The 26,005-nt window shown below is 44.9% G+C and overlaps 1 protein-coding gene across 1 annotated transcript; it reads right to left on the bottom strand.

The window, feature by feature from the left end:
• Positions 1 to 701: 701 nt before the first annotated feature.
• Positions 702 to 26,005, bottom strand: doc2a (double C2-like domains, alpha). The gene is made up of 10 exons (XM_065011112.1): positions 25,678 to 26,005; positions 25,007 to 25,086; positions 24,159 to 24,233; positions 23,694 to 23,803; positions 18,335 to 18,461; positions 18,077 to 18,136; positions 10,221 to 10,417; positions 8,336 to 8,417; positions 2,410 to 2,506; positions 702 to 2,239 (listed from the first exon to the last, which is right to left on the bottom strand). The coding sequence occupies exons 1-10, from the start codon at positions 26,003 to 26,005 to the stop codon at positions 2,103 to 2,105; spliced, it is 1,293 nt and encodes a 430-aa protein (XP_064867184.1). The 3' UTR covers positions 702 to 2,102.

The following is a 26,005-nucleotide window of genomic DNA, read 5'->3' as shown; positions in this document are numbered from 1 at the left end:
ATGTTTCCAGTTGCCTTTCATTTAAAAGTTTGTCACATAAAAAAACAGCAGTGTCTTATTGATTCTTGCTTGATACTTGTTCTGGGAAGTTGAAAAGTTAGTGCTACCCGGGATCCTTGGGACGTCCCCAACCCATAACCCTAACTTTAACCCTTAACTAATCGTAACCATTGTAAATTTAAACTTCAATGAGGTAATGTCAGAGTTGGTACATCCCAAGAATGGCGGATAGCAAGGACCGTTTAACATGGTTAGGGCGTCAGCTAAATTACTTGAACACTTGAAAATGTGTAATGTATTCATTGAACCACCAGGGGGTAAACGTGAGCTATTTTACTGTTCAGTAGCACTGAGTGACTACTGCATTTCTCTCAGGCAAGCCATCTCACACAATAGAAACCAAGTCAGACTTATACAGTAGTGCATTCCAAATGTATTTTCATATTGTACACAAAACACCTGATATAAATGTAAGAACAACAATTGTTAAAAGCACAACAAGATAATTGTATACAGCCATTGAAACGCCAGTAAAAACCCACATTCACACATTCAGTCGTGCATTAAGAGACAAATATAAGAAACATGACAGAAAACAAAAATAGCAATACAGGGAAATCACCTCAATAATAAACCAAGTAATAATAATAATAATACTTTTATGATCAAATACTTTTTTTTTGGGGGGGGGGGGCTGGGGATAGTTATATTAGGGGGGGGTCAACTTGTTTTTGTCAATACTGTATTGCATCATGCAACAACATGGAAGAACTTCTGTAGTCATAACATTATCAGTGTATGTCATGTTTTGGATGCAAGTGAATGTGTTCGTTCCAAATGGCCCCCTATTCCCTATGTAAGTGGACTACTTTTGACCAAGGCCCATAGGGTTATGTAGGGAATAGGGCTCCATTTGGGTTCAAATGTCAACAACACAAACAGGATATCTGATGTTAGATATTTGTGTGCCGGTATTTGTGTAGCATAGGCATATTATTACCAACATAGACATCAATTTATTATTCAAAAATAACCATGAAAGATATGGAAATCAATCAAATCAGCTGAACAAGAGAAGTAAAAGAGCCCGTAGACTAAAACGTGCAGATGAAATCCGATAAAATTGGAGGTATGATGTTGAGTTGTGTATGTCAACATTAGTGACAAGAGGCCATAAGGCAACCAGAACCGCATTCCCCATCCCACTCTCAAACATCTCCATCTAACCCAGCGTTTCCTAAACTCGGTCCTCTGGACCCCAAAGGGGTGCACATTTTGGTTTTTGCCCGAGCACTACTCAGCTGATTCAAATAATCAAAGAAACTCTCATTTAACTTGAAGGGATCATCAACACCACCACTTATTCCATAGCATGAAGGAGTTGTGCTTAATAACATCCAGGCCTTGTAGTGTAAATGACTTATAGTCAGCATGCATTTTCTCCATGGTGTGTTATGGTGTGTTGGTTTGAATCACCCTTATAGACATCGAAACATACAGGTAGTGCATCCCATCCTGTGGCAAGTCATCCCCATTTATACCTGGTGCTAACATGTGTCCTTTGTCCTAATCCTGTCAACATTTGGATTGTGCCCACATTTTTAGACAGGTGTAGACGATTAAAATACGCATTGCTATCTGATTGTGATCAGATCTTCTAAGTGTAAACAGACAAGATCAGGAAAATATCAGGAAGAGGTATGCATGTTTGAACCAAGGTATAAACAGGGCTCTAAGAGAGAGCCTAGATATGGTTCATGTTCACTGAGTTCCAAACCAACCCATACCCCCTACCACCTAGGCACTACAGTAGATCTGAAAGGTTTCAATTGGATCCAGATCAATACGGTCATGGCTTCCCCCTTGCGTTCTGATAAGCTAGGTGGAATTTCCTCAGTATTTTTGATCTATCCAATCCTCTCAGATCTCTAGGAATTCCTAGGTGGTAGGCGGCTAGAGGGATGATTTGAATCTGTATCCCGATTCTCCACACCTGCCTTGAGGGAGTTTCCACCGTTGACATATTAAAGACGAAGTGTGCAACAAAGGGAGAAGGGTGAAGAATTGTGACTGAGCCTTGTGTCTTAGTAGAGGTGTGGCCTTTACTCATGACTTACGGATCTTGGGAGCTCATTGGTCAGTACGTGCCAGCGCTCCACCCTCTGACCCTTGTTCTTAAGGCAGTCCATCCAATGACGGAGGGGGTCTCCCTGTGAGTGACAGCTCAGGCACACTCCACCTGTAAACATGATCAACAGTGTCACAATGGGAACCTTTCAGGAGTTCAATGTCCCAATGCCCAATGCTTCTCATAGGGATGTGCCCTCTGGGCATAGGGCTGTGTCTCTCTCGCCATCTCTCTCGCTCTGTGTGTGCGCGTGCGTATGTGTGCAAAGTGAAGAGTCTCACCTATGAAGTCATTGGAGCGCCCCAAGTCGTAGTCCCACACAGTGACCTCCAGAGTCTTATTGGACAGCTCTGACATGGAGATCTCATAAAAGAACTCCTGTAGGGTGCAAGGGAACGACAGGAGAGCCCATTCAGTAGGAGGAGGTTGCTACTGGACACTGATCTATGGTCAGCTTTAGTGTTTCCACGCCATTTTACCTGCTGTTGTCATGCTAGCTGATTAGCTGTTGTTGTCTAACCTACTGTTTTAGCTAGCTTTCCCAATTCAACACCTGTGATTACTGTATGCCTCGCTGTATGTCTCTCTCAAATGTCAATATGCCTTGTATACTGTTGTTCAGGTTAGTTATCATTGTTTTAGTTCACAATGGAGCCCCTAGTTCCACTCTTCATACCCCTGATAACTCCTTTGTCCCACCTCCCACACATGCGGTGACCTCACCCATTACAACCAGCATGTCCAGAGATACAACCTCTCTCATCATCACCCGGGGCCTGGGCTTACCTCCGCTGTACCCGCACCCCACCATACCCCTGCCTGCGCATTATGCCCTGAATATATTCTACCATGCCCAGAAACCTGCTCCTCTTATTCTCTGTCCCCAACGCTCTAGGCGACCAGTTTTGATAGCCTTTAGCCGCACCCTCATACTACTCCTTCTCTGTTCCGCGGGTGATGTGGAGGTAAACCCAGGCCCTGCATGTCCCCAGGCACCCTCATTTGTTGACTTCTGTGATCGAAAAAGCCTTGGTTTCATGCATGTCAACATCAGAAGCCTCCTCCCTAAGTTTGTTTTACTCACTGCTTTAGCACACTCTGCTAACCCTGATGTCCTTGCTGTGTCTGAATCTTTGCTCAGGAAGGCCACCAAAAATTCAGAGATTTCCATACCCAACTATAACATCTTCCGTCAAGATAGAACTGCCAAAGGGGGGAGGAGTTGCAGTCTACTGCAGAGATAGCCTGCAAAGTAATGTCATACTTTCCAGGTCCATACCCAAACAGTTCGAACTACTAATTTTGAAAATTACTCTCTCCAGAAATAAGTCTCTCACTGTTGCCGCCTGCTACCGACCCCCCTCAGCTCCCAGCTGTGCCCTGGACACCATTTGTCAATTGATCGCCCCCCCATCTAGCTTCAGAGTTTGTTCTGTTAGGTGACCTAAACTGGGATATGCTTAACACCCCGGCAGTCCTACAATCTAAGCTAGATGCCCTCAATCTCACACAAATCATCAAGGAACCCACCAGGTACAACCCTAACTCTGTAAACAAGGGCACCCTCATAGACGTCATCCTGACCAACTGGCCCTCCAAATACACCTCCGCTGTCTTCAACCAGGATCTCAGCGATCACTGCCTCATTGCCTGTATCCGCTACGGAGCCGCAGTCAAACGACCACCCCTCATCACAGTCAAACGCTCCCTAAAACACTTCTGTGATCAGGCCTTCCTAATCGACCTGGCCCGGGTATCCTGGAAGGACATTGACCTCATCCCGTCAGTTGAGGATGCCTGGTCATTCTTTAAAAGTAACTTCCTCTCCATTTTAGATAAGCATGCTCCGTTCAAAAAATGCAGAACTAAGAACAGATACAGCCCTTGGTTCACTCCAGACCTGACTGCCCTCGACCAGCACAAAAACATCCTGTGGCGGACTGCAATAGCATCGAATAGTCCCCGTGATATGCAACTGTTCAGGGAAGTCAGGAACCAATACACGCAGTCAGTCAGGAAAGCTAAGGCCAGCTTCTTCAGGCAGAAGTTTGCATCCTGTAGCTCCAACTCCAAAAAGTTCTGGGACACTGTGAAGTCCATGGAGAACAACAGCACCTCCTCCCAGCTGCCCACTGCACTGAGGCTAGGTAACACGGTCACCACCGATAAATCCATGATTATCGAAAACTTCAACACAAGCATTTCTCAACGGCTGGCCATGCCTTCCGCCTGGCTACTCCAACCTCGGCCAACAGCTCCGCCCCCCCCCCCGCAGCTCCTCACCCAAGCCTCTCCAGGTTCTCCTTTACCCAAATCCAGATAGCAGATGTTCTGAAAGAGCTCCAAAACCTGGACCCGTACAAATCAGCTGGGCTTGACAATCTGGACCCTCTATTTCTGAAACTATCCGCCGCCATTGTCGCAACCCCTATTACCAGCCTGTTCAACCTCTCTTTCATATCGTCCGAGATCCCCAAGGATTGGAAAGCTGCCGCAGTCATCCCCCTCTTCAAAGGGGGAGACACCCTGGACCCAAACTGTTACAGACTTATATCCATCCTGCCCTGCCTATCTAAGGTCTTCGAAAGCCAAGTCAACAAACAGGTCACTGACCATCTCGAATCCCACCGTATCTTCTCCGCTGTGCAATCTGGTTTCCGAGCCGGTCACGGGTGCACCTCAGCCACACTCAAGGTACTAAACGATATCATAACCGCCATCGATAAAAGATAGTACTGTGCAGCCGTCTTCATCGACCTTGCCAAGGCCTTCGACTCTGTCAATCACCATATTCTTATCGGCAGACTCAGTAGCCTCGGTTTTTCGGATGACTGCCTTGCCTGGTTCACCAATTACTTTGCAGACAGAGTTCAGTGTGTCAAATCGGAGGGCATGCTGTCCCGTCCTCTGGCAGTCTCTATGGGGGTGCCACAGGGTTCAATTCTCGGGCCGACTCTTTTCTCTGTATATATCAATGATGTTGCTCTTGCTGCGGACGATTCCCTGATCCACCTCTACGCAGACGACACCATTCTATATACTTTCGGCCCGTCATTGGACACTGTGCTATCTAACCTCCAAACGAGCTTCAATGCCATACAACACTCCTTCCGTGGCCTCCAACTGCTCTTAAACGCTAGTAAAACCAAATGCATGCTTTTCAACCGATCGCTGCCTGCACCCGCATGCCCGACTAGCATCACCACCCTGGATGGTTCCGACCTTGAATATGTGGACATCTATAAGTACCTAGGTGTCTGGCTAGACTGCAAACTCTCCTTCCAGACTCATATCAAACATCTCCAATCGAAAATCAAATCAAGAGTCGGCTTTCTATTCCGCAACAAAGCCTCCTTCACTCACGCCGCCAAGCTTACCCTAGTAAAACTGACTATCCTACCGATCCTCGACTTCGGCGATGTCATCTACAAAATGGCTTCCAACACTCTACTCAGCAAACTGGATGCAGTCTATCACAGTGCCATCCGTTTTTGTCACTAAAGCACCTTATACCACCCACCACTGCGACTTGTATGCTCTAGTCGGCTGGCCCTCGCTACATATTCGTCGCCAGACCTACTGGCTCCAGGTCATCTACAAGTCCATGCTAGGTAAAGCTCTGCCTTATCTCAGTTCACTGGTCACGAATGGCAACACCCATCCGTAGCACGCGCTCCAGCAGGTGTATCTCATTGATCATCCCTAAAGCCAACACCTCATTTGGCCGCCTTTCATTCCAATACACTGCTGCCTGTGACTGGAACGAATTGCAAAAATCACTGAAGTTGGAGACTTTTATCTCCCTCACCAACTTCAAACATCAGCTATCTGAGCAGCTAACCGATCGCTGCAGCTGTACATAGTCTATTGGTAAATAGCCCACCCATTTTCACCTACCTCATCCCCATACTGTTTTATTTATTTACTTTTCTGCTCTTTTGCACATCTCTACCTGTACATGACCATCTGATCATTTATCACTCCAGTGTTAATCTGCAAAATTGTAATTATTCGCCTACCTCATGTCTTTTGCACACATTGTATATAGATTCCCCATTTTTTTCTACTGTGTTATTGACTTGTTAATTGTTTACTCCATGTGTAACTCTGTGTTGTCTGTTCACACTGCTAATCTTTATCTTGGCCAGGTCGCAGTTGCAAATGAGAATTTGTTCTCAACTAGCCTACCTGGTTAAATAAAAGCGAAATAAAAAATAAAAGAAAATTACTAAAGTTAGGATTTGTGAAGGGCAAACGGATCCCAATGCCCACACTGTAGAATGAGCGGGGGAGAGACGGAGGAGAGAGGAAGGGGGGGGGACATATAGAGATGAGAGGGCCAAGCAAAGGACATTACTGATATGCTCAGTGTTCAGACGATTGCAAATGATGATCCATTGTTATAATTGGGGAGCATCGATATGACATCCAATATTTCCCTTGTCAAAAAATAAACAGATACCGATAACCGGCATTGAATTTTTTTTGCGGCCTTTGAAGCATTCTAGAACAGTTAAATAGTTGAAACACACACACTGACCATAAAGTTATTTTGGTGGCATTTACGTATGTCCCCATTACCAGCGAAACATAATCAAAAACCTATTTCTTTCACTTACTTGCTGTGCTGTTTCATTGTTCATTTGTTTCATTCTCAAACAGGATTTCATCATCCATGTCAAGCAGTGAAGTTTCAGTCCTGTCTGTCCGTGGCCTCTCTTCCTCGGTGGGCACCGTCACTGTGTCCGTTTCCGTCTTGTCCAGCTGTGTCTGTAACATTTCACGTAAACCCTGTTTCTTGCCTGCATAGGAAGTAGCGGTTCCTTGTACCTCGCATGGAGCATGGTGACGACACAGTGAAGAGTCTTAGAGAGAATGCCACCGAGTCGCTTTGTTCACACTCTCTAGTAGAGTACTTTTCCAAGTTAACCACACGGTCTGTGTCGGCAGTTTTGTTGAGCAGGCGTTTCAATGCCATGACAGAGGGTATCACGTCTGCTGCAGACACAGTTGATGAGCTTATTTCATGAGTCAGCTGTTGGAATGGCGCTGGGAGTCTGTTCATGTTTCCAAGTTTCAAACATGTTCTCAAATCCCATTGAAGTGGCAGCAGCGGTATGAGAACCAGCACATTCTTGAGCAATACGGCTTAACTCAATACGAAATCCTGGTCGACCCACTGGGCTGTCAGACTCAGCATGCTCATGGGGATGACATCGCTGGTCACAAATGTCAGTCGTGAGGCTAATAGCAGTGACGCCCATAGCAAGTAGCTCATGGATGTGCACTTCAACAATACTGTGTAACTCCGGTAGGGCAACATTTGAAAAATAGCACCTACTTGGTAGTGTGTACCGGGGCTCGAGGTGCTCGACCAGTCGGCGAAAGCCAACATCATCCACGACAGAGAATGGTTGATTGTCAAGGGCAATGAATTCCATTATCTTGGCGTTAATGGATTTCGCCTTTGAGTTGTATCGCTGAAATGTTCTTACTCTTTCAAATGACTGCTCTACTTTGTTGACTGCTCGATCCACACAGCAGACATTGTGGGCTAGGTTAGGAATACTGTGTTGCACGTGTAGTGCTATATTTTTTTGTGGCGTCATTACGTCATCTACCTACGTTATATAGGTATGCACGTCATCTACCTACGTTATATAGGTATGCACGTCATCTACCTACGTTATATAGGTATGCACGTCATCTACCTACGCTATATAGGTATGCACGTCATCTACCTACGTTATATAGGTATGCACGTCAGCTTTGACATCGGTTTGCACGTCAGTGTTAAACTAGACATCGGGCCGATGCCGATGTTGGCATTTTTAGCTAATATCGGCCGATTCCGATATGCTTACCGATATATCGTGCATCCCTAGTTATAATTCAATTCAGAGGAAATGGGATGTAGTACTGATAGAGAGAGAATGAGGAGGAAGGAGTGATTTTCCTAAGAAAAGGGAGAGGGTAGAAGAGGTGATGAATACTGTATACTAGAAGAGAGAGCGAGACAGAGACAGAGAGACAGAGAGAGAGGATGACAGATGAGGAGAGTGTGGGATATTGGACTGGACATCTCATTAGCATTGACATTAACATTGACCCCCTCCAGAGAGAGGACTGGTAGAGTATACGCTACAACACACTACATGCCTAGCATATGAGGTGCCAGTCTCGCCTGGAGACCCAGCAGGGATATACCTCATTGAATTCAGGGTTAAGGGTCTTTTTAATCACAGCCGTTTTGTGTTTGGATTTCTTCTGTGTGTCGGGCTTCAGATATCTGAAAGGGTGAGAGATAGAGGAGGAGGAGAGAGATGGGTGGGTGAGAGAGGGGAGAGACAGAGGGTTAGGGGAGTGAGAAAGGGGAAATAGAGGGTGTCACAGGGGTGTCATAGATTGACACACAAACAATCCCTCAAATGCATGCACACAGGTATGTCTCTCAGGCCTTTTGTGGTGACATCCCACTGACTGCTGATAAAATTTTGATACGCTTCCTAAACAGTGGGTAGCACACACACACACGCACACGCACGCGCACACACGCGCACACACGCACACACACACACACACACACACACACACACACACACACACACACACACACACACACACACACACACACACACACACACACACACACACACACATGTACATGTACACACACACTGTCACATGCACAGTGAGAGACTTAGCTTTGATCTGTGTGAGAGACAGAGAGTGTGGGTGACAATGTGTGTGTGCGCATGTGTGTGCGCATGTGTGTGTGTGTGTGTGTGTGTGTGTGTGTGTGTGTGTGTGTGTGTGTGTGTGTGTGCGTGCGTGACAGAGTCTATGCATGTGTGTGTGACAGAGTGTGTGTGCGGGGGCGGGCGATAGTGAACTGAGCTCTCGTCTGTTCCTGTGCCATTTTGCCTTGGGAGGAATTAAATACTTTGGAACATTTGACTTAAACAGATGACACATGGAATACAATTAAGAGGAACATGGAGGATGGAAGAAACAGACCTGCTCTATTCCTTTCTCTTTATCACACCCAGACCAATTGAAGTGAGTGATGGTCTTCTTGGGCCCCATTCAATTTCAGTCACCTGGCTCCCCTGGTGCTTCCAAATGTGATAGAACTGGACAGTGGATTGGTCTAGATTCAAGTAACACAGTGATGCTCCAGCCAGCCTTCCAACAGGACACTGTATTGATTTCCAACCAATGCCAAAAAGGAAGGAGTTAGGAGAAGGTGAAAGGAATCCTAATGGAACTAGACCCAGGTCGTCTCTCCTACCCATATTCACTCCTCTCTTCACTCTTTAACCTATTCCAACTTTCCTTTCATCTGAAAACGCAGTACCCCCCCCCCCCCCCCCCCTCCCCTATCTGTCGCTCTTTCTCTCTCTTTTTGATTTTCAATGCTGCCAGCCAAATGGTTTAAACACTTTACTTCTGTCTGCATTTGGGGCTCAATTACGACTGGTTCACCACCCATCTCATCCAATTTTCTTGACACTAAGACTTTGCTGCGTTTGATATATTATACTGTTAACTTGTCATTTATGGCCCTCCTCTCAATCTCCAGCTTCCTTAATTCCTGCTTGGCTTGAATAGGAAAGGCCTGAAGCTTAAGTAAAACTATCCTTCTAGTCAGACATTGTTGAGTGCTTTATGAAGATATTAGGATGGAAAGGAGAACGGATGTTTAAGAATAAAACAATGAAATCAAGTCAAAGTCGGTCGGGGGGGGGGGGTTGTAACATTTTGTGATGAACACGATTGTGATCTCTGTGTCACAGGACTCGTCTGAAGGTAACACATACAAATGAATGGAAGCAGAGCGATAAGGGGGTTAAAGGCCAAATTCCATATTTTACATACATTTTTTTGTTGATTTTTGGAGGATACCTGAAGGGGTCCTAAAATCCCAAATCAAATAGCTAAATGATCCAGAGGTTAAGTCGAACAGATAAAGCCTTAGCTGCAATGCCTTTAATGCCTGTAATGACTAGATGTGACAACTCATGTCTGATTTGTATAGTTTTTGACATGGACACACACACTCACACACACACACACACACACACACGCTTACGTTTTGACGTAGGGGTCTGAGAAGCCGTTGACGTCCATGGCGGCCAGGTGAGCGCAGCGCTGCACCCCGACACACAATCCCTCTCCTCTCCGGCCCCCTCCTCCTCCATCGCCCTCGTCTAGTGGGGGAAGGAACTGCAGGGAGAGGAGCACCCGCCCCCTCTCCTCCAGACTGTGGAGCTGCTCGTTCTCCCACTGCTTGAAGAGGGAAGAAAAAAGAAGGGGAGGTAAGGGTTGAAAGAGGAAAAGGGCAGAAGGCTTGACTCTTTCCTTCGCCTCCTCTCTTCTTCTCTGAGTAAAGGATTCGTCAGACAAGGTTAGAAGGTGGGTAGGAGGAGGATGAAGGGACACAAGTTTGATATGTGAGCTAGTCCTGGTAGCCTCGTCGCGAACCAGGCTTCAGGAGACGTGACAACGACGGGATTTTAGAGGTATGGCAACGCGAGACTAATGTCCTGGTTATAGCCTATATGAGTACAGTAGGCTGCTTGTTATGAGTAGTGAATAGAGGACTTGTATTTAGGAGGATGGTAAAATACTCTCCAGTCTCCACTCTACAGTAATGAGCAACATAGCAGCAGCATAGCACAACTCAACCAGTAGACGAGCACCAAACCCACAGTTACCCCACACGCAGTGTTAATGAATTAACCCTCATCACAATGAAAGGTCAATTACTAGATACATCTGACGTGCGTGAATGTAGATAGAAAGATCCCCCCCCCCCCTCCACCCAGACAGACAGAGAGAGGAGACGAGTAGATCAATAGTATAAGCCTGGCTCACTTCCCTTCGTCTCTCTCTCTCTCTCTCTCTCTCTCTCTCTCTCTCTGTCCTCTGAACGAATGCTCGCCCACTCTCACCCACCCACTGTTTGGCTCACACCACTGTCTTTATGTTCCTCACCATCATACTGTCTCACACACACACACACACACACACACACACACACACACACACACACACACACACACACACACACACACACACACACACACACACACACACACACACACACACACACACACACACACACACACACACACACACACACACACACACACACACACACACACACACACACACACACACACATCCTCATTATGATGGATCCTCCGTTGATAGCAGTCGGAACATTGAATTTCCTCTCTCTCTCTCTCTCTCCCTCTCTCTCTCTCTCTCTCTCTAATTCTCTCAGTATGCAGGCTCATTCCATCCTAATCAAATGTTAAAATCAATGCCTTTGCATGTCGTGTTTCTAAAGTAAAACCCCATTCTATTTTCAAAAATCCTTGAAGCCAGCTAGAGCAATGTTTAGACATTTCCGAGGTAGCCGAAGTTCTATTTCAATTGGTAATGAGTTAACAGGGAGTCAGGGACAGAGCGAGTGCACATTCATCCACTGCTGTGAAAACCAAGGACCCTTACCTTCTGACTAAGCCAGCAAGTCTAGTGTGTTGATGGTCCTTTGTGGCTCAGTTGCTGAAAGCGTGGCACTAGCATTAAGGTTGTGGGTCCAAATCCTGCGGCGATCACATACAACAACTGTATGGACTCACTACTGTCAGTTGCATTGGATAAAGGTGTCTGCTGCTAAGTGGCATATACACGGAGTATAACAAACATTAGAAACAACTGCCTAATGTTGAGTTGCACTGCCCCTTTTGCCCTCAGAAAAACCTACATTTGTCGGGACATGGACTATACAAGGTGTCGAAAGCGTTCCACAGAGATGCTGGCCGATGTTGACTCCAATGCTTCCCACAGTTGTGTCAAGTTGGCTGAATGTCCTTTGGGTGGTGGACCATTCTTACATATACACAGAAATATACACATCCCTGTTAATGAGCATTTCTCAGCATGATCATTATACAGGTGCACCTTGTGCTGGGGACATTAAATGGCCACTCTAAAATGTGCAGTTTTGTCACACAACACAATGCCACAGATGTTTCAGGTTTTGGGGGAGCATGCTGACTGGCATGCTGACTGCAGGAATGTCCGCCAGAGCTGTTGCCAGAGAATTGAATGTTCATTTGCCTACCATAAGCCAACTCCAACGTCATTTTAGAGAATTTAGCAGTACGTCCAACCGGCCTCACAACCGCAGGCCACTTGTAACCACGCCAGCCCAGGACCTCCGCATCACGCTTCTTCACCTGCGGGATCGTCTGAGACCAGCCACCTGAACAGCTGATGAAACGATGAAACTATGAAAGTATCTCTGTCTGTAATAAAGCCCTTCAGTGGTGAAAAACGAATTCTGATTGGCTGGGCCTGGCTCTTCATTGAGCGGGCCTGGCACCCAAGTGCCTATGCCTTCCCAGGCCCACCAATGGCCTGCAACCGAGCCAAGTCATGTGAAATCCATTGATTAGGGCCTAATTTATTTATTTCAACTGACTGATTTGCTCATATGAACTGTAACTCCGTAAAGTCGTTGAAATTGTTCCATGTCGCGTTTATATTTTTGTTCAGTTTAGGTATCAGTTAATCTGACTATTCTCTCATCATTGATTTAATTGACTTATTTCAGTAATTTGAGGGTTTTGTGTATAGTTGTCTAATGTTAGTGGGGCATATCGTTCTGTTTTAATGTTACTCCTGAATAACTCGGATAAATAGAATCATTTTTCTTCAAATGTATTTTTAACGAAGCTGAGATTTACTTTGACGTCCAAAGTATAGGTATACAGGTGAAAGCAGTTATTGACAGTAATGTCGCAGCAGAAAGATCGGAATGCCGTGAACCAAGAGGTTGTGAGTTCAAATCCCAGGCAAGAACATGTTGAATAATAATTACTGAATCAATAACCATACACAATGTAGTCAACGTATGTAAGTTAAAAGCACCGTGTGTGTGTCATAATGACATGTGAAATCATGTGATTTTCTACATGTGAAATCATGTGATTTTCTACATGTGAAATTGTGGTTTTTTCCCCTAAGGGTCGAGCCGGGCCCTACGCTCTCCTCTGCAAATAGATTCAGTGCACTTGGCCCCTGTGACGTTAAGCAAACGTCAATCTAACCCAGACAGGATGCGGAGGCTAGTTGTCAGTTTAACCAGAGATCTCTAGTTAGTTGAAAGGCCCCAGCCATTCTAGAAAACAACTCCAGGAATTCCCTCCCTTCACTGTCACATGCTCACTTCTGAAGTTCTGAGAACCACATGATTTCTGACTGGAATGTTTCTGTCTTTGCTGCTGTGCAAGCGGTCTTGAAACCGCTCACCTGGAATAGATCAGCTGCTTGCTAGCATTTGCTTGTCAGGATGGGAGTGGACTCTTTGAAAGTGGTTTTGGATTCAAGGTGTTAGCCAGACGGGCGCAGGCTATTTCATTTGAACCAAGAGATTGATTTTGCAAATGTGGGAGCTGGAGATAGTGGTGGCCGACATTTGAAATGTTTGTCATGGGATCTGGTTGGTGGTGCTTCGGACCAAGAAGGTTGTGTATTTCAGTAGATGGTGGGCGGACTTTTGAAAGAAATAGTAGATGAAACGTAAAAACCACGTAAAAAAAAATAAAAAATCGAATTTACTGGTGGAAAATTCAGTATATCTCTCCAATCCTCCAGCCCTCTACATTGCTGCTCATCTCCCTTCATCTCCCTCCTTCTCCCCCTCTCCCTCTCTCCATCCACCCTTTCCACCCCCCCCCCCCGCCCTCTCACTTCCTCCATTTCGCTCCCTCCCTCCCTCTCTCTCTCTCTCTCTCTCTCTCCTTCCATCCCTCCAGGCAGTGCCTATGGTGTTTCTCCTGATTGGTTGAAGTTCCACTACAGTAATTGTATTGTAACAGAGCGAGCCAGCCCGGTAATGAGCCGCTTGCTGAGTCAAAAACAACAACCACAAAATGCCAGATCGACCTGCCGAGAGCAAGATAGAGACAGAGAGACACAAGGTCACCATGACTCAACACTGACCATGAAGGCTTAACATGGACAGTAAACGAAATGTAAGCAAGGTACTACAATTTTGTTTTTCTATTGCAAATCCGTTTCTTCACCGTTTCTGTCTTTGTCAGGAGAATTGCGCGCAATTAGTGTGTAGGCAGCATAGAACTCTATTCAATGCTACCTGATTCGTTTGACATCGGTTCAGCCACAGTATAACGATTCGAACGAAGGTTCACATAGGACATACAATGCCTTCAGAAAGTATTCATACCTCTTGACTTATTCCACATTTGTTTGTGTTACAGTCGGAATTCAAAATGAATTAAATATATTTTATTTCACACACTACCCATAATGACAAAGTGAAAACATGTTTTTCGAAATTGTAGCAAATTTATTGAAAATTAAATACAGAAATATCTCTCTAATTTACATAAGTGTTCACACCCCTGAGTCAATACTTTGTAGAAGAGCACATTTGACGGCGATTACAGCTTCGAATCGTTTTGAGTATATCTGTATCAGGTTTGCACATCTGGATTTGGGGATTTTCTCCCATTCTTCCTTGCAGATTTTCTCAAGCTCTGTTAAGTTGGATGGGGAGTAGCGGGGGAAACAGACATTTTCAAATCTTCCACAGATTTTCAATGGGATTTAAGTCTGGGCTTTGGCTGGGCCACTCAAGGACTTTCCCATTTTTGTTCTGAAGCCATTCCAGCATTGTTTTAACTGTATGCTTGGGCTCATTGTCCTGTTGGAACATAACTCTTTGTCCCAGTCTTAAGGTAGTTCGCAGTCTGAAGCAAGTTCTCAACAAGGTTTTGCCTGTATTTTGCTCCATTCATTGTTCCCTCTATCCTCACCAGTCACCCAGTCCCTGCCGCTGAAAAGCATCCCCATAGCAATGATGCCGCCACCACCATGCTTCACGGTAGGTATGGTGTTAGACGGGTGATGAGCTGTGCCTGGTTTTCTCCAGACAGCACTTTGCATTCAGGCCAAATAGTTACATTTTGGCTCATCAATCTACAGAATATTTTTCCTAATGCTTTCATGTGCCTTTTTTGCAAACTCCAGGCGTGCTGTCATGTGCCTTTGTCTCAGGAGTGGCTTCCGTCTGGCCACTCTCCCATATAGCCCAGATTGGCGAAGTGCTGCAGAGTCTGTTGTCCTTCCTTCTTAGCCAAGGAACGCTGTAGTTCTGTCAGAGTAGTCCTTCTTGCCCGGTTGCTCAGTTTGGTCGGACGGCCAGCTCTCGGCAGTCTGTTTCTAAAAACATGTTTTCAGTTTTTCATTAAGGGGTACTGTGTGTAGATGGGAAAGAATTTGTATTTATTTCCTCCATTCTGAATTTAGGTGCTGTATGTGTGCTTGGCGTTTGCTGACAGCTAGTTTTGGAGGAGAGGTCTCAGCAACAACACTCAAAACGTCACCCGGTGTCTGGCATTGTGCATGACTAAAACCTTTCAAATGGGAGAACACACACACTCACACAAGTGCACACACACACGCACACACACACACACGCACACACACACACACACACACACACACACACACACACACACACACACACACACACACACACACACACACACACACACACACACACACACACACACACACACACACACACTCCTCCACTAATGATCAGGTAAACACATAGAGTCATGCAGGTCAGGTGGGCTGGACAGGAATGCAAATGGCTGTCTGAGGCACTGTGCTAGCTAGCTTGCATATTCAGATGTATCTGATTAAACCACAGATGGCCATCCATCACGACCCTCATGGCCACATACACAAGTGCGCACACACAGCTGTACACACATGCGCGAGTGCACGCACGCCAGAACGCACACAAGAACACACACATGACTGGCCTCCATCCAATCTATGTGAATTAAGAGCTGTCCAAGACAATCGAGACACAAAACTCCCACTTTCTTTTCAGCATCTCTCTGTTTCCTTTCTTTTTCTCTCTCTTGCTTTGATCCCTCCTTCCAAAAATCATTGGACTAAGTCTCTAGTCTTAACTCCCCTCTGAGAGTTGTCTGTCTGACACCATCTCTTATTTACCTACTTCATTCACATGCATTTGGACAGCTATTTATTCTATTGCGGACTATGTGCTACAGGTGTACCGCTGATGCAATGTCTTGATTTAGGCGTTAATAACTGTGATGCCCTAGCTAGCACATTTGGTTCCTTGGAAGTTGTGGGAACGTATTTTTTTGGTTTCACATTAGTTGTGTGAACGAAACCCCCCCAAAAAAACGAAGACAATGTTTTTTTTTAGCCTTCTGAGAACAGAACTGAACATTTTGCCAGTTCTGGGAATGTTTATTTTTAGGTTGCAGGGAAGTTCTGAAAACGTTTTACTCTGATTCCTTGAAAGTTTTCCTGGGAGGTTTTATTAATGCTCTAAGAATGGAAATGACTTGCTATAAGGATGTTTTTTAATAACTTCCTTAAAACGTTCACGAACACTGCTAACTTATTTTGGGTTCATTTTTTGTTTTACTCCAAGTACACATGGAAATGAATTTCCTTAAGCAAACACATTTCTATTGTGACATCAGTGAGATTCAAACCTATCATTTTATGTTTTCTATCCATAAAATTAGTCCACTGCGCCACCAAGATGGAGTTAGCAAACCATGTATTTTTACTTATACAAAAGCTGTTCATTTTAGTCTATTCAAACAGAATAGTCTATTTAGTCTATTCAAAGGAAACAAGCACTCATTCAGATCAGGTGTGGCCAAATAGTGTGCATGGCCAACACACTTATACCAAGATAGAGGATAGAAAGAGTTTTATATGTATATGTTTTTTTTTAAAGTCTTAGAACGTTCTCTGAACATTACTAAAGTTTTGTTGTGGTATTTACGGAATGTTTTCTTAACGTTCTTGGAACCATTTGAGAACATGACATTAAATAGAACCACGAGGGAACACGTAGGAAACGTTATGCTGAAGCACTGAAATAACTACGGAAGAACTTAGCTTTTTTTAATATTCTCTGAGCTATTTGAGAACATTCCCAATGTCAAACCAGTTGGAGAACATTCCTAGAACATGACCAAAATGGACATTAAATGTAAACCATGTTTGAACTTTTAGGAAACGTTCTTCTAAAGAACTGAAATACCAAGAAAATAAAAAAATGTTGTCAAGTACCTTAAATGTGCTGAGAATGTTCCAAAGCCAAACAACTATCCTGCACCATTCCCAGAACGTTGTGGGAAAGTTGTTTGCAAAATAACCATAGAACAATAATAACCACGCTTTCACCAACCTCTAAAAACAGATGGTTCTCAGAACGTCAGGTGCTAGCTGGGGCATATCTGTTTGCCGAAACTTCAAAATGTGATGCTTATAAACTGATACCAACCTGAGTTGTTGGCCCTTTCCTATGTATCACTGCCTTGTGTTCTGGATACATTTAGCATAAAAAAAAACTACCGGAATTGATCATATTCTGTTCTCCATTATCTCTCCCCTCTCCCATCTTTAAAAGCTGATGTATTTTTCCCCTCTCATATTCCCCACATCTCATTGAAGTATCTAAGTAACTAAGGATGAAAATAAGGTTGATAATGACTTATAATCAGTCTGCACAAAGTGGCTCCTATTGAAATTCTAATTTAGATCAATTAGAGAGAGAAAGAAAATTGATAAACAGAAGCCAGTTAGTTTACCGAGGTGCTCAAACCCTCACATCTGATGTGCTCTTTAATTTAGAATGTTAAAGCTTTGCTAATTGGCTCTGGTTAGGGGTGAGAAGGAGGGAGAGAAATGGAGAGAGAGAGTGGGAGAGAGAGAGGGGGAGACAAGGAGAGGGTTGAGAGATATGGAGACAGAAAGGGGCGGGGGAAAAGATTGACAGAGAAAGAGAGAGCGGGAGGGAGCGACAAGAGAGAGAGCGAAGGAGGGAGGAAGGAAAGGGGAAAGCACCTCTCTTAAGTAGCAGGAGATTCCTCGGAGGGCTGTCCCCATAGTGGTTGGAGAGGGAAGCTGGGGAAAGAAGAGGAAGAAATTGAGCTTATTTCTTCTTTGTGCATCTCTGTCCAAAGAAGCTATAACTCAAGGGATTGCAGTTGAGAGAAGTGTGTGTGTGTGTGTGTGTGTGTGTGTGTGTGTGTGTGTGTGTGTGTGTGTGTGTGTGTGTGTGTGTGTGTGTAGTGTGTGTGTGTGTGGGGTCGGGTCTCGTACTGGGGGTGGGTGTTCCAGACAGGTGTGGAAGTGTTTGGTCTGGTCTGGCTTGACGCGCTTCAGGGGAACCCGAGACTCCCCGATGAACTCATTATGAGTCAACTTATCCTCATCACACACTGACAACCTGCAACAGGGAGAAAGAGAGCGAGAGGAAGGTTTTTATTTCATCAACACCTTTACTAGCCCAATATTTACATAATTAAAAGCACAAAATGCACTTAATTATAATGGACCTAGATACAGTTGAAGTCTAAAATTTACATACACCTTAGCCAAAAAGATTTAAACTCAGTTTTTCACAATTCCTGATATTTAATCCTAGTAAAAATTCCCTGTCAGTTAGAATGACCGTCGTGAGACAGGTTAGTTTTACCCTACTGATGATGTGTTGTTGCAATAGTAATCCTGCCACTTTATATTAAGAATGTGAAATGTCAGAATAATAGCAGAGATATATTTAAGCTTTTATCTCTTTCATCACATTCCCAGTGGGTCAGAAGTTTACATACACTCAATTAGTATTTGGTAGCATTGCCTTTAAATTGTTTAACTTGATACAAACGTTTCGGGAAGCCTTCCACAAGCTTTCCACGATACGTTGGGTGAATTTTGGCCCATTCCTCCTGACAGAGTTGGTGTAACTGAGTCAGGTTTGTAGGCCTCCTTGCTCACACATGCTTTTTCAGTTCTGCCCACACACTTTCAATAGGATTTAGGTCAGGGATTTGTGATGCCCACTAAAATTCCTTGACTTTGTTGTCCTTAAGCCATTTTGCCACAACTTCGGAAGTATGCTTGAGGTCATTGTTCATTTGGAAGACCTGTTTTCGACCAAGCTTTAACTTCCTGACTGATGTCTTGAGATGTTGCTTCAATATATCCACATCATTTTCCTGCCTCATGATGCCATCTATTTTGTGAAGTGCACCAGTCCCTCCTGCAGTAAAGCACCCTCATAACATGATGCTGCCACCCACGTGATTGCAAGCCTCCCCCTTTTTCCTCCAAACATAACGATGGTCATTATGGCCAAACAGTTCTATTTTTGTTTCATCAGACCAGAGGACATTTCTCCAAAAGGTACGATCTTTGTCCCCATGTGCAGTTGCAAACCGTAGTCTGGCTTTTATGGGTGGTTTTGGAGCAGTGGGTTCTTCTTTGCTGAGCGGCCTTTCAGGCTATGTTGATATAGGACTCCTTTTACTGTTGATATCGATAATTTTGTACCTATTTCCTCCAGCATCTTCACAGGGTCCTTTGCTGTTGTTCTGGGATTGATTTTCACCAAAGTACATTAATCTCTTGGAGACAGAACATGTCTCCTTCCTGAGCGCTATGACGGCTGCGTGGTCCCATGGTGTTTATACTTGCATACTATTGTTTGTACAAATTAACGTGGTACCTTGAGGTGTTTGGAAATTGCTCCCAAGGATGAACCAATTATTTTTTTGAGGTCTTGGCTGATTTCTTTTGATTATCCCATTATGTCAAGCAAAGAGGCCCTGAGTTTGAAGGTAGGCCTTGAAGTACATCCACAGGTACACTTCCAATTTACTCAAATTATGTCAATTAGCCTATCAGAAGCTTCTAAAGCCATGACATAATTTTCTGGAATTTTCCAAGCTGTTTAAAGGCACAGTCAACTTAGTGTATGTAAACTTCTGACCCACTGGAATTGTGATGCCATGAATTATATGTGAAATAATCTGTCTGTAAACAATTGTTGGAAAGATTTATTGAATCATGCAGACCCCGACCCCTGCATCTCATGTGTCCTGGTCTTCCACACTGCCATTTCTGCCTGCCCCAACAGGTAGTTTACTAGGCAGTCCCTTCACCTGTTGGCTACACTGCACCCATATAGGTCCATAGTCAGCCCCAACCCTAGGCCTATACACCACCCACCCAGGAGAGAAAACAACCCTAGGCCTATACACCACCCACCCAGGAGAGAAAACAACCCTAGGCCTATACACCACCCACCCAGGAGAGAAAACAACCCTAGGCCTATACACCCCCCACCCAGGAGAGAAAGCAACCCTAGGCCTATACACCACCCACCCAGGAGAGAAAGCAACCCTAGGCCTATACACCACCCACCCAGGAGAGAAAACAAGCCTAGGCCTGTACACCACCCACCCAGGAGAGAAACAAGGGAGGGAGGGAGGGAGGGAGGGGGGGATAAGGTTCAGACTTGGATGGATCTCTGTGTGACAGTTTGATGCAGGAGAGGAATCAGCCCAGAATGAAATGCAAATCTATTATTTATTAATGGGATGAGAATGGAATTGGCAACTCTTTGAGGTGGGCCTGTTCAAAAGGCAATGTGTTGTTCAAGTTCAAACCAGCGCTCACTCTCCCAGAACGATACCTGAACATATACACACACACATACATGTGCACGTACACACAAGCATGCGAACACACACACACACACACACACAGAGCTCGAGAGATAAACCACTAAATTACTTTCTCACTCTCGCTTTCATGACAAGAAAATGGCCCAACACCAGCAAAGTTTTAAAGGTCGGCCGGGAATCAGGTGTTGCCTGGGGATACGGCTAATTTGCAGTGTGTTGTGGGCACACACAGGTAATTTACCGTGGATAATCACGGGATGAACCGGAGTGCAGCAGTGTTCCGCTCTTCTCCTCAGGAGAAGCCTCCGAGTGGCTCTGAGAGTGCCATAACGTAATTCAAGAGGATATTACCATGGGCGACAGGCGGAATTATTCTGTCTAAATATACGACACACTGTCTTGCATCCCAAACGGCATCCTTCTTCCTTCAGTGCACTACCTTTGACCAGAGCCCTAAGGGCGCTGGCCAAAAGTAGTGTACTATATAGGGAATAGGGTGCCATTTGCCATGCAGCCACTGTCGAAGCCGTTGACAGGAAGAGACGTATTTTCAGAGAAACAACACTTGCTTGCTAGATAAGGCAAGTGTGCGCACACACACACACACACACACACTGCCTTCACTACCTGAATTTTGATCATTTAAAATTGAAATATGTATGGTCACAGAGCTTAATGTTAATGTGTTTACGTTGTGTTTCTTTGTTGATATATTTGTGTTTTAAACACCCACACTTTCCTATCATTGCCAAAGGTAAATGTCAGTGTGTTCCTCTTGTCCTTATGTAATTGAGCTAGCCTATATATTATGTAGGGTGAATTCGGGAAAGAGCGGGACATCATATAACCTGGGACAGCTTGATCTTGACCTATTTATTTCTTGGTCCTGACAAGAGGAAAACTAAACGATTGTTGCTAAGCCCTTGCAGAGAAACCACACAATGAAAATCACATCACTTCATTGGTGTGACGTCACAGACAGGGGGCACAGCAAGCCTCACACAGGAAGCTCACCCTGCGAAGCACACCGTAAGATCAGTGACATCACTTTTTTCTGTTTTAAGGTTATAAAGATGTCATAAATAATGCACAGTGCCAAACTGTGAACGTGCACACTAGGTACTAGGTACTAGTGCATCAAAATATAGAAAAAAGAAGTTGCCAATATTATGTGTCAATTTAGTAATTCATTCATTTATTTAGTAGTCCCCTTTACCAACTACAGAGCTAAAGTAGGACAGCATGGAGTAGCTAAAGTAGGACAGCATGGAGTAGCTAAAGTAGGACAGCATGGAGTAGCTAAAGTAGGACAGCATGGAGTAGCTAATGTAAGACAGCATGGAGTAGCTAAAGTAGGACAGCATGGAGTAGCTAAAGTAGGACAGCATGGAGTAGCTAACGTAAGACAGCATGGAGTAGCTAAAGTAGGACAGCATGGAGTAGCTAAAGTAGGACAGCATGGAGTAGCTAAAGTAGGACAGCATGGAGTAGCTAACGTAAGACAGCATGGAGTAGCTAAAGTAGGACAGCATGGAGTAGCTAACGTAAGACAACATGGAGTAGCTAAAGTAGGACAGCATGGAGTAGCTAAAGTAGGACAGCATGGAGTAGCTAAAGTAGGACAGCATGGAGTAGCTAAAGTAGGACAGCATGGAGTAGCTAATGTAAGACAGCATGGAGTAGCTAAAGTAGGACAGCATGGAGTAGCTAAAGTAGGACAGCATGGAGTAGCTAACGTAAGACAGCATGGAGTAGCTAAAGTAGGACAGCATGGAGTAGCTAAAGTAGGACAGCATGGAGTAGCTAACGTAAGACAGCATGGAGTAGCTAAAGTAGGACAGCATGGAGTAGCTAACGTAAGACAGCATGGAGTAGCTAAAGTAGGACAGCATGGAGTAGCTAAAGTAGGACAGCATGGAGTAGCTAAAGTAGGACAGAATGGAGTAGCTAACGTAAGACAGCATGGAGTAGCTAAAGTAGGACAGCATGGAGTAGCTAAAGTAGGACAGCATGGAGTAGCTAACGTAAGACAGCATGGAGTAGCTAAAGTAGGACAGCATGGAGTAGCTAAAGTAGGACAGCATGGAGTAGCTAAAGTAGGACAGCATGGAGTAGCTAAAGTAGGACAGCATGGAGTAGCTAAAGTAGGACAGTCTTCTAATATTTTCCAATGGAGGAAAGAGATCCAGTTTAGGGACCCCCTGTACTTAGGTTGGGCAGGACTGGTTCTTGTAGTACTATGTCCAGAGATATTAGAGAAAGGAGAAGATAGGAATCCCAATGGGCAGTGAATGAGAGAAAGTATCTCTGCTATATCCTGTTCATTTAAAAAAAAATGTAGTAGTGTTATTTGGGTGAATTGTGAAAAAGTGGGCTACTTTTTGCATTCCCAATCACGGCCTTGTGATTGTTAACTTGTTGAAACGTTTTGCTCACATCGGCCACAGAGAGCGAGATCACACAGACGCCCGGAAAAACAGGGACTTTCACACAAGGCACAGTGTTATATTCCTCGAAGCGAGAGCATAAAAGGCATTTCTCATGGCTGTGTTTCCTTTTGTAATCAGATATCGTCTGCAAGCCCGGCCACATACGACGAGCATCGTCGCCGGTGTAGTAGGATTCCCCCTTCCTCCTATATTGTCCTTTTGCCTCTTTGATGTCTCGCCAGAGGTCGTAGCGGGCTTTCTTGTACGCGTCAATGTCCGTATCCCATTCCTTGTAAGTGGTAACTAGACATTGTCTATGCACTTATTGATGAAGCCCTTGACTGTTGTGGTAAACCCCTTAATGCTGTCAAATGAATCCTAGAACATCCCAGTCTCTACATACAACTGAAATGTATGTATGTATGTATGCACACACACACACACACACACGCAAGCACGCACGAGCGCACACACACACACACACACACACACACACACACACACACACACACACACACACACACACACACACACACACACACACAGACACACACACACACACACCTGAGTGTCTTCCTATGCATGTCCGCCTCTGTGATCCCAACATAGGTAAGCATTTCATTCCACACCGGATTCAGAGTATTCCGCACTATCTTTGTCTTCAACTTGTTAGCCTGAAAGACAGAGACAGTGAATAGAGAGAGGTGCCTCTACACCTGCATATCGCTTGCTGTTTGGGGTTTCAGGCTGGGTTTCTGTACAGCACTTTGAGATATCAGCTGATGTAAGAAGGGCTATATAAATACATCTGATTTGAGAGATGCAGAGAGAGAGAGGGGGAGGGAGAGAGAGAAATAAAGGAATGAAGGAAATATTTTTTTTAAAGAGAGGAAGGGGAAAAGTATTCAGTAGTGTCAACAAAATCAATCAATAGAGTTCAGAGACATTGATTCCATTCTAACACATTAGAGGGGAAGACAACATAGGTGCACCTGTATCAGTATCAGATCCCATAATTACATGGCTCACCTTGCAGGCCCCGGGAAGAAGGTGCAGTTTGACATAGGGGTCTGCTAGGCCATTAAAATCCATAGGCTTCAGACCCTGAAAAGAGGAAAGGCAGACAAGAAAACTGAGAAAGAAAGAAAGAGAAAGACAGGCTGAACAAAGAAAGAGGGCCAAGAGGCAGGCAAACATGAAGGCTGCTTCTGAAATAGCACCCTATTCCCTATTTGGTGCACTACTTCTGACCAGAGCCCTCTGGGCCCTGGTCAAAAGTAGTGCCCTATATAGTTTCACCCTAGCAGCGCCCCTGTCTTTGTTTTAAACATTATATTTGCATTATTTATGTTCTGTTCTAAGAGTAGGACCCATCCAGCATAAGTTATTCACTGAAAACTGAAACGCATTCATGTAAATGGGACCATTCAACTCCACATTAAAGTTAGTCAGAAGTCAAGCTGAGTCTAATTAGTTCCCTTTCATTTGGGATGATTGAGGCCTGCATATTTTAGGGTGAACTATCCCTTTAATGCTCCCATATTACTGCCTTCATTGATTTACTTCACTAGACCCTCTTTTTCTGGAATGGAATGCAGAAATTCCACAAATGTGTGATGGCAGGGTAAGTGACATCCATGGATGCCGGAGTGGGCCAATCCCAAATCGACCCCTAGACCCTGCGCCCTATGCACTTCTGGAGATCTGAGAGGATTTGATTGGTATCAGAGGGCACGATGGAGCTATTAACATATGTCTTGCATCTGTCACATTCTCTCAGATCTCCAAAAGGGCATAGGGCGCAGGGTCTAGAGCTCGATTTGGGATTGGGCCCGAAGGGCAGATAGGAAGTGAGTGAACAGTATCTGTGAGGTTACCTTGGCCCTGAGGATAGTGCAGTGTAGCTTACTGGAGGCTCGCTCGTACCGCAGGTCAAACTCCAGTGTTCCCAAAGCAGCTGTATGGGAGACAACCAGTGGAATGGTTCAAAACCAGTAGCATGTGTCAGAAACAAACACCATCACTCCTACGGTACATGTCCTGCAATTGTGAAAACCCCCATATCAATGACCCAGGGTGGGTGAGTCACATCAGTAATACAACTCGGCAGCAAAAGTAGGCAAGGTACCTTTATCAATGAACCAATCAATCAATCAACCAATCAATAGTGTCCAGCCATGTTTGATGTGACAATGACCATAGGAGTTGGCAAGACAGTACACACTGATCTTGGACCAGGCTATTGCAACATACCTGGAATCACAATGGAAGCCACAGAATGGACTCACAAAAGGCTTTGAAACCAACCAATGACTGTACGAAAAGGACAGCACACTGACTTCCACAATCTGAAAGTACACACATGCTAAAGACATTACATATAGATGTCACAACAGAGTACATCAATGAAACACTATGCATTTATATGGGATGTAAATCACGTTTACGAGTGCACACACACACACACACACTTATGGGCACACACACACTCCACACCCAACCCCACACACACAAACACACTCAACAACACGCCAAACCCTGGACTCACTGCAGTCGTCACTGTCAGAACTGTTGATCTCCACAGACGTGTCCATGCTGCTCTGTAACGACAAAGACCCGCCCCCTCCCATCGCCCCCGGCAGCAATGGCGCCAAGAGTCCTCCTCTACCGCCACCCCCCATCTCGCTGGCCGCGCCCCCAGGACTGAGGACCCATGGGGAGCCAGTGGGTTTGGGGGAGAGGGGCTCAGAGGTGGGGGACAGGCGGGGAAAGTAGGCGGAGATTGTTCTGATAGGTCGGATGGGGCCTGGGCAGACGTCAATGGCCATGTGTTCCTGGATGGTGATGCTGAGTTTCTTTCCTTTACGCAACGTCAT

The sequence above is a fragment of the Oncorhynchus nerka genome, linkage group LG26, assembly GCF_034236695.1.
Source record: "Oncorhynchus nerka isolate Pitt River linkage group LG26, Oner_Uvic_2.0, whole genome shotgun sequence".
Classification (NCBI taxonomy): Eukaryota; Metazoa; Chordata; class Actinopteri; order Salmoniformes; family Salmonidae; genus Oncorhynchus; species Oncorhynchus nerka.
Note: the sequence above shows the minus strand (reverse complement) of the source record. Positions and strands in the feature narration are given on the sequence as shown.